The sequence below is a fragment of the Geotrypetes seraphini genome, chromosome 11 (genome assembly GCF_902459505.1).
Source record: "Geotrypetes seraphini chromosome 11, aGeoSer1.1, whole genome shotgun sequence".
Lineage (NCBI taxonomy): Eukaryota > Metazoa > Chordata > Amphibia > Gymnophiona > Dermophiidae > Geotrypetes > Geotrypetes seraphini.
The window spans coordinates 4,379,013-4,396,803 of record NC_047094.1 but is presented as its reverse complement, the minus strand read 5'-3'; the positions used below and the strand labels follow the sequence as shown (position 1 = coordinate 4,396,803).

Here is a 17,791-nt window from a genome sequence, read left to right as displayed (position 1 = left end):
ACAGGATGCTAGGAATTATTAAAAAAGGGATAGTTAACATTCAAAACATTCAGAAAAGAAATCAAAACCCTGCTTTTCAAAAAATTCATCCAAATATCTTAACCCCTCCTCTTTTACCTCCAGAAGATTCACCTACCTTCAGATAACCTTCCCCCAAATTACCCACCTTAACACTGTCCAATTAAACAAATACCATAAATAGATTGTAACCTACCCTCTCTAACTGCATTCCATATGTATTTTTCATACAGTTCTTCACATAGAATTTTTCTTTTTTCAACCATCTTTATTTTCTCTTCTTTATTAATTTCCAGGTACTTTAGTTAGATTGTGAGCCTTCGGGACAGTAAGGGAATTTTTAAGTACCTTCTTACTTCTCATTTATAATCTTAATGTATATTTTCTTCAAACCGCTTAGAACCTAACGGATGTAGCGGTATATAAGAAATAAATTACATTACATTAACAAGACTAAGAATGTTATAATGCCCCTATATCGCTCTATGGTGCAACCTCATCTAGAGTATTGCGTTCAATTCTGGTCTCCTTATCTCAAGAAAGATATAGTGGCGCTAGAAAAGGCTCAAAGAGCAACCAAGATTATAAAGGGGATGGAACTCCTCTCATAAGGGCTCTTCAGCTTGGAAAAGAGCTGGCTGAGGGTAGAGATGATTGAAGTCTACAAAATCCTGAGTGGAGTAGAATGGGTACAAGTGGATCAATTTTTCACTCTGTCAAAAATTACAAAGACTAGGGGAAACTCGATGAATTTACAGGGAAATACTTTTAAAACCAATAGGAGGAAGTATTTTTTCACTCAGAGAATAGTTAAGCCCCAGAACGCGTTGCCAGAGGATGTGGAAAGAGCAGATAGCATAGCTGGTTTTAAGAAAGGGTTGGACAAGTTCCTGGAGGAAAAGTCTGTTATTGAGAGAGATATGGGGGAAGCCACTACTTGCCCTGGATCGGTAGCATGGAATGTTGCCACTCCTTGGGTTTTGGCCAGGTACTAGTGACCTGGATTGGCCACCGTGAGAATGGGCTACTGGACTTGATGGAACTTTGGTCTGACCCAGTAAGGCTATTCTTATGTGATGAAAGTAGTTAGCTTAACAAGGTTTAAAAAAGTTTGAGATAATTTCCTAAAACAAATCCATTAGCCGTTAAGATAGCTTGGGGAAATCCACTGCTTATTCCTAGGATAAGCCGCATAAAAACTGTTGTAATGCTAGAGTCTTGCCAGGTACTTGTGACCTGGTTTGGCCTCTGTTGGAAGCAGGATACTGGGCTTGATGGACCTTTGGTCTGTCCTAGTATGGCACCTCTTTTAGGTTATATGCTCAGTACCACACAGCAACCTCCTATTACCACAGACTACCCCTGACTTACTAGTAGCATCAATATTTATAAGCTTATTAGATTTTATAATCAACTGTTTGCCATCTTGAATGAAAATTAGTTGCAAAAATAAGTTCCTGTGGTCATAGTACCTCCAAATGGTTTAACTGCAAGGGTGTCCACCAGGGCTGGCCTAACCACTAGGCAGTTGCCTAGGGGAGCAACTTCTAGTAGGGAAATGAAGCAAGTCCTGCCAGCTGCATGGACTAACTCAAGATTCATTAGCACAAACTTATCACAGGTAAAAAAAAAGAAAAGTTTGAAATATTTAAAAGTATGATTCTCAGTTATGCCATAGAATTGCTGTAAGAATAATAGTTTAATGATCAAAGTCTTTGGAGGGGATTGCTGATGGGTTAAGGACTTGAATCTTTTGGTTTTTAGTGGGGGGGGGGAGTAGGGCCTCACAGCAAAGCTTCAGCGTAATACCCTTGCACTGGCTCTGTTTTTCCACTACCTGACGTGGGCTATTTCTGCACAAGTCTGAAATTATTAATCACCGAATCAATGTGACTGACTACTAAATTAATATACTAGCTATTAATTGCCATCTGTTCATCAGTCAACACCTTTTATGTAATCTATCTCATCTAGTATTTGAAAGCAGCATTTTGTCTTCATTTGTGCCGTTTTAATTTTTGCTGTTTTTCATTCTAATTGCCTCCCATAATTTAAGGTTGGAATACTGCATTATAACTAAGAGCTTTCCAGAACATCCTTGGTACCCTCTGACCTGCGCTGATAGAGGTGGTATTGCTTTCTCGACACATTTTTTGGGTGAGAATATTCACTCAGTCTCCTAGTTTAGAAGGTGTGTACCGTGTTACTTGTTGCACAAAACTTTTTTTCCTTGAGGCGATGAACCATTTCAGCTCTGAATTGCTTTGTATTGCCACTTGGCTAATCTGTGGAAGAGAATTGCTCACAGGCCTTCCTAAGAATTCATGTTGGAGCCCCACTTTATTTACTTGTTAAGATGAGTATTAAAGACTAATTCTAAATGACATAGAGAAGAATGGGACTAGCTTAAATATAAAGGCTGCTTACAATCTCAAAATGAAATGATTTTGGATTTTGAGAGGTAGCTGCTGAGGTCTGTAAGTGAATCAATTGAGATTGAATTATTCAAATAGAAGATACATTTCAAGAGAGAAAAATTTTAAACAAGAATGTCTTTAAAGTTTTCTAAAAACAGTATATTGAACTGCTGATCTTATTAATACAGGGAGATCCTTCCAAATTAAAGGAGCCTAATAAAGGAAGGGATGCCTTCCATTGAATAAATGATCTAATTGTCTTTGGTGAGGGAAATTGAAGCTAGAATTGGTTCTGTACATTATCCCAGGACAAGCAGGCATGATATTCTCACATGTGGGTGACGTCATCTACGGAGCCCCGGCGCGGACAGCTTTTCAAGCAAACTTGATTGAAGTTTCAAGTTTGCACACTGCACCACGCATGTGCGTGCCTTCTCGCCCACTAGAGGGCGCATCCCACCTCGTGGTCCTCAGTTCAAATTTTTCCGCGGAGCAAGAAAGCCCTGTGGATCTGAGCTCCAGTGTTTTTGCCTTCTAGCTGCCGCGTTTAGTTTGTTTTCCTTCGAATTAGTTCGCGGTGCTGTTTTTCTTTTCGTTTCCCTTCAAAAAAAAAAAAAAAAAAAAGTCTTTCGTTTTTCATCGGGCTCCGGGGGCTCCCGGAATCCGTGGCCGCGGGACGTCGGTACGTTCCCGGCCTTCTTCTTTTTCTTCGTGGATGTCCCGTCCTGTTACGGGATTCAAAAAGTGCAGCCGGTGCGAGAGGTTGCTTTCCATCACTGACCCTCACCGGTGGTGCATTGTCTGTCTTGGGCCCGAACATCCGACAGACTCGTGTGATCGCTGTGCTACCTTCCAAAACAGGGCCCTCCGTCGCCGTAAGGCAAGAATGGCCGAATTGTTCGCCGCCGACGCGCCGCCTAAGGCCTCGACGTCGGCCTCGAAGGCGTCGTCAGTGAAGCAAGCTTCGGGTAAGTCCTCTGTTCCATCCCCTTCAGCAAAGAAGCCATCCTCGAGTCAGGCCAAGGCGGGTGGGTCGACCCCGGCCCCGCATCGGACCTCGACTCCGCACACCCCGAGGGAATACTCGAAACCGAGGTCGCCCTCCAGGGAGTGTGCCCCGGACTCGGAACTCCCCACCTTCGTGGGGATTCCGGCCTTCCAGGATCTCCTCCGAGCTCTGATCTCATCGGAGCTGTCGGGAGCCCTGGAAGTGTTGCAGCGTGCTGCGGTTCCGGCGGCCTCGACCTCGGCCGGGGCGCCTTCGGTCTCGGAGGCCCCGGCCTGGGCTCCCTCGGGAGCCCCGGCCTCGGCGACCTCGGCCTCGGGTACGGTGGCCCCGTTCGCCTCGGTCTCGGCCCCGCCCCGGACCTCGACCTCGGGAGAACCCCCTGAGCGGAGTGTAAGGCCCAAAGAAAAGTTGCGCAGAGTGCGCCGTCTTTCCTCCTCTTCCTCCGGGTCTTCCAGACACGCCTCGCCCTCGACGCGACCTCGGACGGGGCGTCGATCGAGGAAGTCTAAGCGGCCCCGAGGCTCGCCTCGGCGCGACCGTTCCTCGTCGTTCGGGGGCGAGGCGCTGCAGGTGTCGGAGTTGCGCCTCGACAACCCGAGGCTCCTCCGCTCACCTCATGGGAAGTCTTCCCGGGCCGCCTCGCCGAGGAAACGGGAGAGTGTCCCACGAACCCCGGGATCCTCACCCAAGGGTTCTGCGAGGAGGATAACTTCCCCTTCCCCCTCGAGGGCCCTCGAGAGGGGATCCTGGGATTCGGGATCGGTTAGGGATCCTCATTATTCCCATGAGGCCTCCCCCCTCTCCTCGGTGGGGCGGTCGAGAACCCCGTCCCCCCAGGCTAGGCCGTCCTCATTTTCATCCTTCGTTCAGGACATGGCCCAAGCCCTGGGGATTGACCTCATGGTAGGCTCTCGGTATTCCAAAGAATTTTTGGAGGAACAGGACCTCCCCACTCTTCCTAGGGAGGTGCCTAGACTCCCTCTCAACAGTGTCCTTCTGCAAACCTGGCTGAATAACTTGTCAAACCCTCTTACAGTCACGTCTGTGCCTTCAAAAATGGAATCGAAGTATAGGCGATTCCCCCTAAAGGGTTCGATAAGGCGCAGCTCTCACACCAGTCTCTTCTGGTGGAGTCTGCTCTTAAAAAATCACAGCCCTCACGGGTTTCTGCGGCGGTTCCACCAGGCAGGGAGGGGCGGACCCTGGACAAGTTTGGCCGTCGCCTCTATTCAAATTCCCTGATGGCCACCAGGGTTCTAAATTACGCCTTCACCTTTTCCTCCTATTTGCGTGGTATGGTGAAGGACCTTCCTCAATATCGAAACTCGTTACCGGACTCCCAAAGAGCAGGATTCGATAAGTTTATGTCCAACCTGTCTCAATTGCGGTTGTACCTATTCCACGCAGTGTACGACGCCTTTGAGCTGGTTTCGAGGGTGTCGGCCCTCTCGGTGGCCATGCGCCGCTTGGCCTGGCTTCGCACCCTCGACATGGACCCAAACCTGCAGGAACGCCTGGCAGACTTGCCTTGCGTGGGGTCCGAGTTATTCGACGAGTCATTGGATGCGGCGACCAAACGCTTGTCGGAACAGGAGCGCTCTCTAGCATCCCTGGTCCGCCCCAAACCTAGACCCCCGCCGCAGAAACCCTTTCGGCCTCCGCCGCGCCGATACCCTCAGAAGTCGACCCCGGCTTTCTCGAGACCGCCTCCGAGACGTCCGTCTCAGCGAGGCAGAGGGGAACAAACCCAAGCACAGGCGCAGGGCCCTTCTAAACCCGCGCCTTCCTTTTGACGGGCTGAGCGGACGGGGCGGGTTCCCCTCCGCACTTTCACAGGAACCCCTTCCTATCGGGGGCCGTCTTCGGTCCTTCCGGGAGGCATGGACCGGGATTACCTCAGACGCTTGGGTGCTCCGGATCGTCTCCGAGGGCTACTCGCTCAACTTTGTGTCCTCGCCGCCGGACAGTCCCCCAAGTTTAGTCCCCTGCAACCGTTCGCAGCTACCGACCCTTATAACCGAAGCCAAAGCCCTCTTGAAGCTTCGGGCGGTCGAGCCGGTCCCCAAGGACCAGTGGGGTACGGGGTTTTACTCCCGCTACTTTTTGGTCCCAAAAAAGACCGGGGACCTGCGCCCCATACTGGACCTCAGGAAGCTCAACAAATTCCTGGCCCGGGAGAAGTTTCGAATGCTATCTCTCCCGGTTTTGTACCCCCTCTTGGGGGAAGGGGACTGGATGTGCTCCCTCGACCTGAAGGAAGCATACACCCATGTTCCGGTGCACCCCGCCTGTCGAAGATTCTTACGATTCCAGGTGGGGGACCTCCACCTCCAGTACAGGGTACTGCCCTTCGGCCTGGCCGCGTCCCCACGAGTATTCACGAAGTGCATGGTGGTGGTTGCAGCAGCCCTCAGGTCACGTGGACTCCATGTGTTCCCTTACCTGGACGATTGGCTCATCAAAGCCCCGACCAGGGAGGGGGTTATCTCAGCGACCCGACAGTCTATTGCCTTCCTGCAAACTCTCGGGTTCGAGATAAACTTTCCAAAGTCTCAGTTGAGGCCGTCGCAGTCTCTTCAATTCATAGGTGCGGTGCTGGACACGGTGCGCCTACGCTCCTACCTGCCGACCCAGCGGTTGGAAACCTTGGTACGGATGAGCCGCCAGGTCTCTCAACTATCGAGGGTGTCGGCCAAGCGCATGATGATGCTGCTGGGCCATATGGCCTCGACGGTACATGTCACGCCGTTTGCGAGGCTACATCTGAGGATCCCTCAGTGGACCCTCGCGTCCCAGTGGCGTCAGGAGTGCGACCCGGTGTCTCGCCTCATTTCGGTAACTCCGCCCTTGCGGAAATCGCTGCGTTGGTGGACAGACTCTTCAAATCTGTCCATGGGGCTATTGTTTCGCACTCCGCCTTTTCGCAAGGTCCTGACCACGGACTCCTCGGAGTACGCGTGGGGAGCCCATCTCGACGGTCTTCGCACGCAGGGCCTGTGGTCGACAGAAGACCGTCAGTGTCATATCAACGTGCTAGAGCTGCGAGCCATCTTCCTAGCACTTCGAGCCTTCGTTCACATATTGCAGGACCAGGTGGTCCTCGTCCGCACGGACAATCAGGTGGCAATGTATTATGTGAACAAGCAGGGAGGAACGGGGTCATGGCCCCTCTGCTCCGAAGCTCTTCGCCTCTGGGAGTGGGCGGCCTCCCGGAACATCTTCCTCCGGGCGGTCTACATCCAAGGAGAACGGAATTGCCTGGCGGACAAACTGAGTCGACTTCTGCAACCGCACGAGTGGACTCTACACTCAGCAGTTCTACGCGAGGTTTTCGCTCGCTGGGGAACGCCACAGGTGGATCTGTTTGCCTCTCCGGAGACACACAAACTACCACTATATTGTTCTCGGATGTACTCGCAGGACCGTCTGGAAGCGGATGCCTTCCTACTCGACTGGGAAGGGAGGTTCCTGTATGCATTCCCTCCGTTCCCTCTGATCATGCGAACGTTGGTACACCTAAAATCGTCCACGGCCACGATGATTCTCATAGCACCTCGGTGGCCGCGTCAGCACTGGTTCTCCCTGCTGCTCCAGCTCAGTGCCAGAGAACCTCTTCCCCTGCCTGTCTCTCCTTCTCTGCTGTCTCAGAGTCAAGGATCCATGTTACATCCCAATCTGCAGTCATTGCACCTGACAGCCTGGTTTCTTGTTCCCTGACTCCTCCGGACCTGTCTCAATCGGTGAAGGAGGTGTTGGAAGCCTCCCGCAAGATCTCGACGAGGCTTTGCTATGCGCAGAAATGGACCAGGTTTTCCACCTGGTGCTCGTCTTTTCACCTGGATCCGGTATCAGTTCCGGTATCCTCGGTTTTAGAATATTTGTTTCATTTGTCGCGCTCCGGCTTGAAAACCACTTCGGTGCGGGTTCATCTCAGTGCGATTTCTGCTTTCCACCAACCTCTGGAGGGACGCCCTCTGTCACTCCATCCCTTGGTGACACGCTTCATGAAAGGGTTACTCAGGGTTTGTCCCCCTCTTAAGCCTCCGTCTGTCGTGTGGAATTTGAATGTGGTTCTGGCTCAACTGATGAAACCCCCGTTTGAGCCACTCAACAAGTCCCTCTTGAAATTTCTGACTTGGAAGGCGGTGTTTCTAATTGCCCTCACCTCCGCCAGGCGGATTGGGGAGTTGCAAGCCTTGGTTGCGGACCCTCCTTTCACTGTCTTTCATCACGACAAGGTGGTTCTCCGCACCCATCCTAAGTTTTTACCTAAAGTTGTTTCTGACTTCCACCTCAATCAGTCCATTGTCCTTCCTGTGTTCTTCCCGAAGCCCCACTCCCATCCTGGCGAGACGGCGCTTCACACGCTTGACTGTAAGAGGGCGTTGGCATATTATCTTCAACGCACCAGGCCTCATCGGAAGGTTCCTCAATTGTTTTTGTCCTTCGATCCCAATCGATTAGGGCATCCAGTTTCCAAGCGCACTCTGTCTAACTGGTTGGCCGCTTGCATTTCCTTTTGCTACGCTCAGGCTGGCCTTCCTCCCCCGGGTCGAGTCACGGGGCACAAGGTCCGAGCGATGGCAGCTTCGATAGCTTTCCTCCGATCCACTCCGATGGAGGACATATGTAAGGCTGCCACTTGGTCTTCGGTTCATACATTCACCTCTCATTACTGTCTGGACACTTTATCCAGGAGTGACGGCCGGTTTGGCCAGTCAGTTTTGCAAAATCTGTTTTCCTAAATTGCCATCCTCCCACCTGCCCTTTTTTGGTTAGCTTGGAGGTCACCCACATGTGAGAATATCATGCCTGCTTGTCCTGGGATAAAGCACAGTTACTTACCGTAACAGGTGTTATCCAGGGACAGCAGGCATATATTCTCACAACCCGCCCGCCTCCCCGGGGATGGCTTCCTTGCTAGTTATGGAACTGAGGACCACGAGGTGGGATGCGCCCTCTAGTGGGCGAGAAGGCACGCACATGCGTGGTGCAGTGTGCAAACTTGAAACTTCAATCAAGTTTGCTTGAAAAGCTGTCTGCGCCGGGGCTCCGTAGATGACGTCACCCACATGTGAGAATATATGCCTGCTGTCCCTGGATAACACCTGTTACGGTAAGTAACTGTGCTATATCACCTGGTCTTTCTGCCAGCAATGAAATAGATTCCATTAAATAATAACACCTGGCCGTATCGAATATAAAAAAAATCATAAGAACATAAGAATTACCATCTCCGGATCAGATCCGCACATGCGGAGGCCCCGCCAGGTCTACCCTGGCATAGTTTTAGTCCCCATATGTGCATCTAGTTTACCCTTAAATCCTAGAACGGTGGATTCTGCAATTACTTCCTCTGGGAGAGCATTCCAGGTGTCCACCACTCGCTGCATGAAACAGAACTTCCTGATATTCGTCCTGGACCTGTTCCCCCTCAGCTTCAGTCTATGTCCTCTTGACCGTGTCACACTGGACATTGTAAATAACTGCTTTCCCTGCTCCATTTTGTCCAAAGCTTAAATTAAATCCTTGCATTTACTGGCAACCAATGTCATTTAATATCATATTTAGAGATGGGAAAAGTTACCCTCACCACAGTATTCTGCACAGTTTGTAATCTTTTCAACAATCCTTTAGCACATCCTAAATAAACAATATTACAGTCGTCTATCTGGGAAAGAACAAGTGATTGAACCATAAGTGCAAAAACTGACTTATCAAAATATTTCCAAACTACCCGTAATTTCCTTAAAAGAAAAAATGATTTTGTTTTTACTAACCAAATTTAACTTGATGCACTTTTAACACTTGCATCTGCCTTGGGCACAGGTATAATCTGAACTTTAGGCCTTGTAAAGCCTCAGATGAGATTTCCCTTCGCTCCATTTCTCTAAGCGCGGTTTCAAAGTTGCTTCCTCCAGAGGTCATAGCTTACCAAGATTTGGTTCACCGTTTTCGTTTTAAGAGTCGCCTGAAAAAGTGAAGTGGTCGAAGCTGAACAAATTCCAGGTTGACTGGAGTGAAGATCTAACAATTTTTATTTTATTTTATTTTTTTTAATATTTACATTTTTATTGGTTTTCAAGAAATCACAAATTATACATAGAAGCAAAATTCAAAGAGTTCAAGCATTGTAAACCACCTGCATACATAATATACAAAATGTAAAACATTATTAACCAAGTTAGAAAAAGTAAATTAACCTATAAACCATCCATGAAACCCCGAAAGTTCTCTCCAGCACAGTACTCCATCCTTATTGTCAGCTCCTTATATCTGGCCAGTGCACCATTAAGGCAGACCCAACCAGGAAACACCAAAGACCAATATCTTTACACCACCATCTCCCGTGCCTACCTTCCTCTCCCTCCCCGCTAAGTATCCCAAAGGATTGGTTAGAGAACACAAGATTGAGTAGAAAAGAGTAGTGGGATTAGAAGGATCCTACTGATCCCTCAAGGGCAACCAGTTTTTCAGCAACTCTCTGCTAGGTCCCCATACTTTGCACATAACCATTTCGTTTTGCCACTGAAATTTCCATTGAGACAAGACGCTGTAACTAAGAATAACTTATAGAAATACAAGTCTGGAGACTGACCTTCAGAAAGATATAAACAGGGTGGAGTTGGTCCAGAGGGTGGCTTGGTCTTTGTCATAAAGTGTATAGGGACAGACTTAACATCTCAGTATGTATACTTTGGAGGAAAGGCAGGAGAAGGGGGAGGTTTGTGTGTTGTTGTTTTTTAAATACCTCCGTGACATAAATGCAGAGGAAGTGAGTCTTCCAATTGAAAGGAAACGCTTGAATGACAGAGCACAGAATAAAGGTGAAAGGGGGACAGACTTGGAAATAACATGAGGAAGTACTTCATGGAAAGGGTGGCAAATTTTGTGGAATGGCCACCCAGTAGTGGTGGTGGAGATGATAATTTCTAAATTCAAGAAAGCTTGGGACAAGCATGTAACATCTATAAGGGAGAGAAGGGGACAGTAGGTTGAAACCATTTTTATTGGCGACAACCAATGCAACAATAACGACATAGGAAACCAGAGAAGGGGCTAATAGATGGTATGGATGGGCAGGTGGATCTCCTGAGAGAGCTTGCTGGCAGTTATTGCAATTTGTTTGTGCAATCTGTATAACTTTCTTGTGTTGGTGTCCTGGATACATCCAGTGGGCTATTGTGCGCTCTAGAGTGTCGGGAAGATGTCTTGGGTCCTCATCTTCATAATGCAATATTCCAACTATGTTCAGTCGATACACTTTTTTAAATTTTGCTTCTTAAGTTAAATTGGTTCATTTGTTCTGCAATGTGTTTTTCTATTCATTTGCTTATGATTTTATGAAATGTTATGCTTTCAAGATGTTTGTTTTTCTCCTTCCTCTGTGGCATTGTTTTGTTTTTCTTCTTTGGTTTGGTACCTTCACTTTCTCGGGTGACCTTATTGTTGAACTGCTGACCTTTCAACTTCTGTTCGTGCAATGGTCGCTACTTCCTCTTCTTGGGCCTGACATTTCTGGCGGGCTATGCTTCTGTGCTGTAGTTTGAGGCTATCCAAGCCAGTAAAGCAAGCCTTGAATAACTACTCCCCGGTTAAGGACACAAAAGACTCTTCTGCCGTGGATGCCTTCCGGGCCCGCAGCATCAGTGTGTCCGAACACGTGGTCCACAGGTAGTGGTGCTTCAGAGAGGGATGGGGGGGAGAGTCTCGAGCTTTAGCTTCTGGGTGGGTTGGACAATGCATGATGGGATGCTTGCATGAGTTCTGTAGCTTCCTTTGCAAACCTGATGACCACAAGTGCCTGGGTTGGATGGCTGTTCTAACCCATAGCATACAAACGATGCCCTTGCGTTAATTGACTGTCATTTTTATAATAAAACACAGTTAAGAATAAAAGATTGCATTCTGCTCCAACTTTTTTTTTTTAGTCTGAAATCATAATTAGAAGATGCTCTCTAGGATGTGAAGACCCTGTGGCTTATGGCCTGACCCCTGTACTGAGCCACTGAATAATGTGGCAATACTTGCATATTTTTGTTTTTGATAGCTTGTATGTTCAGGAGCAGATGTGTTGGTCCAGTACTCTGAAGTGATTGGGTTAGGGGCAATTACTTGCGGCTACTATAAGCTGTTTGAAAAGGATCACTTATCTATCCTATTTAGATTAGAAGTAGCCCGTGTATATAATGCTCTCTGTAGAAGGACCTGCTGATTTGGGTCTTCGGTTAAGCTTTTAATGCTTCAGACCTCCCTGCTTTATTGCTGGGGGCTGCTTGGGGCCTTATCGTGACTGATATGTAGAATGACTTTTGGGTAGTTTGAAGTCCCTGCACAGCTGCTTTGTACATCGCAATGCAAAGTTGCTATCTGCTAAGGCTGAGTCTGTTAACTCGGGTAGGCAGCTCTACATGAGTAACGGAGGCCTTCTCCTTAAAGAATTGCAAATCAGGGGGGGAAAGTCTTTAGTTTGAAAATGGCCCTCTGTGCGTATAGGGAGTAGTTTGTAAGTATTTGGGCAGAAGTTCGATTTATGCAGTAAATGGTCTCTCTAATGTTGCCTTATGGATAGTTTAAATCTCTGGTTTAAGTACCCAGGCGGTGGCCTTCATTCAGTTGAAAGGGGGCATAGGACGAAGGCATGGAGGGTTTCCAGTTAAGGCTGGTTGACTTGGAGCAGGATGTTTTGTAAGCTGGAAGCGGGGCCAGCTCAAAGGACTGGCACCCTAAGTTAACTTTTGAATCGGCACTTCCGATAAAGGGTGCCAAAATCCTGAATCCCTATCTGGGGAGGAAAGTGAAAGGAGAGATGCCAGACAGGGATTTTGGCACCCTTTATCACCAGTGCCCTGGGCCAGGGCCTCATTTGTTCCATAGGTTGAGCCAGCCTTAGTTGGACGTGTTAGAAATTTAAAAGGATCAGTGAATTCTAGCTTTGTAAGTTGGGCACCCAACGTCCTGATAATAGGTGGAGTTTGTGCTGGCTTCTCAGTCCAGAGAAAGCGTCATTTGAGGCTGTAAAGGATCCGATGCTACTTTGGTGTTTGTTAGTAATGCACATAATTGTGTGACGCCTTTTTACTCAATTTGATGTGGATCTTTTGAGTCCAGAACCAGAGTGCAATCTTTTTTTCTTTTTAATCCTTTTAACTGTCCTGTGCATGTTGAACTTCTGCTACTATTAAAACAATGTTTTGTGCCAGACACTGCAACTTGATACTCTGCCTGAATTCAACTGTTTTAAATGGCCTGGCACATTTTCAAAAATGGTCCGTCTTGGTCCAGATTGAGCTGCGGTTGATCTAAATTTGGCATTCTTTAGCCAGATCAGACATGATGATTATCTAGACCAGTGGTCCCCAACCCTATCCTGGAGGACCACCAGTCCAATCGGGTATGCATGAGAGAGATCTGCTTATAAAGGAGGTGCTAGGCATGCAAATCTGCTCCATGCATATTCATTAGGGCTATCCTGAAAACCCGATTGGCCAGGTGGTCCTCCAGGACAGGGTTGGGGACCATTCTATGGGAATTGTGTGATAACCCCCCCCCCCCTGCTTTCTATAGACCTGGACCAGCATTTTAGGTAGTCTTAAAGCAGATTCTAGTAGATCTTGGCCCTTCGGCAGATTATCAGGTTGTGTCACCCGATGTTGATGTGCAAAGAGGAAATGACCCCTTCTCTTCTCAGCAGGATGCAGACCTCCATCACCAGCTCTAGTCTGGGCTCTGCAGATGAGAGCTCCATGGCCCAAGCAGACGACAGCTTGAAAAATCTTCACCTGGAGCTGACCGAGACGTGTCTGGATATGATGGCAAGATATGTCTTCTCAAACTTCACTGCTGTGCCCAAGAGGTGATCATCTTTTTGTTTCCAAAACTTGTACTTGCATTTCTCATGCTGAAGTCCCTCCTTTGACATGTTTAGCTTAATGAGTTTCTCCTTTAAGACACTGTGGCGTTCTGGAAAATGGCCAAAATTGAGAGAGAAGCTTAGGTAGGCAGTTTTCTTGATGAAGACGGTGTCGAGCACCAGGGTTCGCTATTTCTATTTTCTCTCTGGGTGTTGGATGGAATCTGAGCTGGTTTCTCATCCGTGATGTTATTTCTCATCCGTGATGTTATCTAGCATATTTCACACACACTACTTTTGGTCTCTGAGCAGAAGAGCTGCTGTACTGAAATTGGCCCAACTTTAAAACAATTTATGGCAGCACAAAAAACAGTGAAGGCTCTTTCTTGTATCATCTATTTAGACTTGACACATACGTATTTCGGCCTGCTTCAGGAGTCTGACTAGTATTAATGTGAAAGAAATTGGAAATTATCAACTGATAATTGCCTTCTCAAACAATAATAATAACTTTATTCTTTTATACCGCCATAACCAAAAGACAATTTACACTAAAAAGAGCGAAATACTAATACAGTAAAAAAATACAAATATAGAATTTCAATAACAAAACTCACTAAGTAATAAACTTATCGAGCAAAGTGGTTTTAATTAATTTCCAATAACAGCTTGCTAAATACATTTACCTAATCAAGATTGTTGCTAGGGTTCTATCTAAGAAGGTCTTATATCTACACCCATTCATTTTTGGATAAGCAAATAAGTAGAAGTTTCTAGTTTCTCTGGATGGTCTATGCAACACAAAATGAGGAAAAAGGTAAGCTGGAGACAATCCTGATATCAGCTCAAAGCAGATACAGGAAAATTTGAATAATACTCTTGCCTCCAAAGGCAGCCAATGAAGTAAACGATAATATGGACTAATATGGTAATGGAAAACTTAAGACTTAAAGCGTGTGCTCTTGGTAACTTGAGTTTGACAGCTGTTGGACATGCTAAACCGAAAGATTTTTAGACTTTCTGGAAGGCGTTCTCTTTGCCCTAAAATTTCTAAACCTTAACCTTAAATGAGTGAAGCAGCATCTCATGCTTAGAATCCAGGGCTGCAAGTCAGGATTCAGTGACTTTGACCTTGAGAAAGCAATCTAATCCTTTGTAATTACACTGTTCTGTGTCCCTTGGGGCTCTTTGAGTTCTGTTAATGCTACTATGTAATGCCATATTGGCAAAGATGACCCTTAGGATTAGAATGATTAAAGGTTTACCAAAACTTTCACTGCCCCTAAACTATTTGCAACCTCCTCGTCCCTCCAGTCCCTGGTGGTCGCATGGCTAGTCAAGGCAGGGGTGATCTGTGCCATCTCCCGCTATCAAAATGGCCTCTGAATGTCATCAGTAGTCTCGCAAGGCTGCTGTTCAAGGTTGTGGCCATGTTGAGATTGGAGCTGGCATGGGTAAGGACAGCTAGCCTCGCTCTTGACCATTCTGGCTTCAGTCTCACGAGACTGCCACTGAGGTTGATGGAGACAGCATAGGCAGGCGCAACTGGGGTATCGCTGCTGCTCATCTAGCTATTAGACCCCAAGGGAGTCTTAAGGTAATCTAGAACAGTAGCGACTCCTGCTAGTCTCGGAGTTCCTTTGTATTTCATAGACTACAGACTTGCTCATTCACTTGGGAAATAGGATACAATAAGTAACCTTTTTGTTTGTTTTTTTCTTTTTCTGTTTTACCCTGGAGGTCATTTTCTGTTTGTTCTTATTATAAACTGCTTTGACCTGCCAGTCAGTAAAAGCATGATAGAAACTTAAGCAGAATAATCAGCTTGAACAGATTCTGGTTACAAGTAGACAGTATTCGTGGCAATCTCTAGCTTTCTGTGAAGTCTGGCTTGCAGAGATTTGTGGCTGTAACTCTACAATACATAGATGGAATATCAGAGCAAAAAGCCAAAGAAAACAGCTCTAAAGTTCCCCTAAAACATACCAGTGCATAGTGCAGGTATTACTGCTCTGTCCTGCCTTGGTGGAGGCAGAACCTGACCAGAATGCCCATTCAAATATGTACAGAGCCTGACCAGGGTAACATGCAAGAACATGCAAAGTAATTGAGGAAGAGAATCATTCTTAACTGATAAGGAGGAGTGAGGGGAGTAGGAGGTCTCCGGGTTGTGGTAGGGGGCTTCAGAAAGAAAGCAGTGTAAACATGGTCATGTTGGATACCTGGAAAACCAAATTCAGCCTATGTAGCCTCAGGTTCTGTTCTGCATCACCTAGATTCAGTTTTAGCCAAAACTAAAACAAAATTAAATCTAAGATTTTGAGCCAAATTTGGCACCAAAACCAAAATTTGGTCAGCCTTTTTTTATGATTAGCAATGGCACAGACTGTAAATTTTCATAAATCCAACACACTGGAATATGAAATAACTTGGTATTATAATCTGAAACTCTGATGTATTTATTTTTATCTGCTTCTGTGATTTCTTTCCTCTATGTAAATGGGCTGTTTTGCAGATTGTCGTATATTCTTTACAATCTCTTCAGGTCTCCCGTTGGGGAGTTTCTTCTTGATGGTGGAAGGACAAAAACCTGGCTGGTTGGTAATAAACTAGTGACTATAACTACCAGTGTGGGTAGAGGAACTAAGTCACTGCTAGGTTTGGACCCTGGAGAAAGTCCCAGCAGCACGGAAGCCAGGTAAGGTGACCACATTTAGAGGCGTGTTTCGATGATGTGGGGCTTCCCTGCTCAGCTTCAGCACACCAACATTTTCATTCATTTCATTTTTAAGCTTTGATCCACCTCTGCAAGTATGGCAAACCAAAGAAGCTCCGGCAAAGTTGGAGTCTCAGACGAGCAAGCAGGTGTCCAGGGGGTCCCGTCACAGAGTCCGATCCATGTCAGGTAATATGAACACCTCCAAAATGTCCTCTCTATTGCCTTCATGCCGTCTTTTACTTTGGGGTATAAAGATATATCTCTAAAGTTTCGTCTCCAGAAGAATGAAGAAGCAAGAACTAAAAGGAGAAAAGTTTAGAAAGTAATGCCTAGTATGTGTGCCACAGAATTCAGCAGTCTGATTAGTATGTAGTAAGACACCCCTGATGGTGTGGATAACATGAGGAAGAACCTAGCAAAGCTTGAAGAATGGTCTGGGATTTGGCAGCTTTTAATGCCAAGAAATACAGGGTAATGCATTTGGGCTGCAAAAACCTGAGGGGATGGTATAATTGAAGGAGTGAAGAACTTATGTGCATGAAAGAGTGGGACTTGGTTGTGATAGTATATGATCTTTAAAAGGTGGCCAAACGGGTCAAAAAGGTGACGGCGAAAGCTAGAAGGCTTCTCGGGTGCATAGGGAGAGGTATGGCCAGTAGTTAAAAGGAGGTATTGATGCCCCTGTATAAGACATAGTATACAATTCTGGAGAGATATAAAAAGGATGGAGTTGGTCCAGAGGAAGGCTACTAAAATGGTGCCATAAGACACATGGGGACAGACTTAAAAATCCCAATGAGCATCCTTTGGAGGAAAGGCAGAAGAGAGGAGATGATAGAGGTTTAAATCCCTACATGGCATGAATGTGCATGAGACTAGACTCTTTCAACTTGAGAGGAAGCTCTGGAATGAGGGGTCGCAGGATGAAGTAACCTTCCGAAAATACTTTTTCATGGCAAGGGTAGTGAATGTGAGGTGAAGATGGTAGAGATGGATCTGAATTCAAGACAGCTTGGGACAAGTCCAGGAGAGTAGATGGCATTTGGTCTTTGCCTTCCACTTCCTTTTCTTGCCTCTTCTAGGTGGTCATGCCCTGCGAGGGGTGGTTTCCCAAGGATTACAGGCGGTTCCCACTTCAAGAGCAGAGAAGACGGCTTCCTCCTCAAAACCCCTACGAAAGGAAAAGAGGAGCTTGGCAGACTTTGTGCCATTACTGACCCAAGGTTGGGCTGAGATACTGGTCCGCAGGCCCACAGGTAATGCCATTTTCGCTTCTGGCTTTAGCCCCGATTTGTTCTAAAGCATCTACAGTTCAAAATATTTAGACCCCAACTTTTGATAAAGTGCTCTTAAATGCTTCGGATTTTATTTTTCTCCATTTTGACCTAATAGATTGTGAAGTTTAATTTTATTTGCTGAATGCACCTTAACTTTGGTGCTGGTTGCTAAAATAAAAGATGGAGTTGAGGGGAGGGGGGCAACGTCTCCAAATGGGTAACGAATCTGTCTAAAGCGAGGGTATGTGCCATTAGATTTCTGGGCTCATATTGATAATGCTCTCCACAGCACTTACATTGTGCCCTCTGGAGTTTGATCTCAGTTAATCAAAGTGTGAGGTACCCAAAACAATAGGAAATATTTCTATACCGTTTTGTGGTTTTGATTGCATGTCTCTCCATGAGTCAGACTAAAAACCAATGATCCAGGCCATTTGAGTGTTTTTTTACTGCTATATCAAGAAAGGGAATTGAACTGAGGCTGTTTAGAATATCATA

At 46.5% G+C, this 17,791-nt stretch overlaps 1 protein-coding gene across 6 annotated transcripts in view; it reads left to right on the top strand.

Annotated features, from left to right (window-relative positions):
* The window catches only part of TSC2 (TSC complex subunit 2), a 99,632-nt gene that overhangs the window by 56,038 nt on the left and 25,803 nt on the right, over positions 1 to 17,791 (top strand). For 3 of the 6 annotated variants that reach the window (XM_033962968.1, XM_033962965.1, XM_033962966.1), the window contains exons 26-30: positions 10,990 to 11,118; positions 13,136 to 13,300; positions 15,843 to 15,995; positions 16,090 to 16,202; positions 17,099 to 17,272. In XM_033962968.1, the coding sequence (XP_033818859.1) occupies positions 10,990 to 11,118; positions 13,136 to 13,300; positions 15,843 to 15,995; positions 16,090 to 16,202; positions 17,099 to 17,272 (734 nt within the window). The remainder of the gene's footprint in view (positions 1 to 10,989; positions 11,119 to 13,135; positions 13,301 to 15,842; positions 15,996 to 16,089; positions 16,203 to 17,098; positions 17,273 to 17,791) is intronic. The other 3 variants (XM_033962967.1, XM_033962970.1, XM_033962969.1) reach the window with 3 other exon arrangements.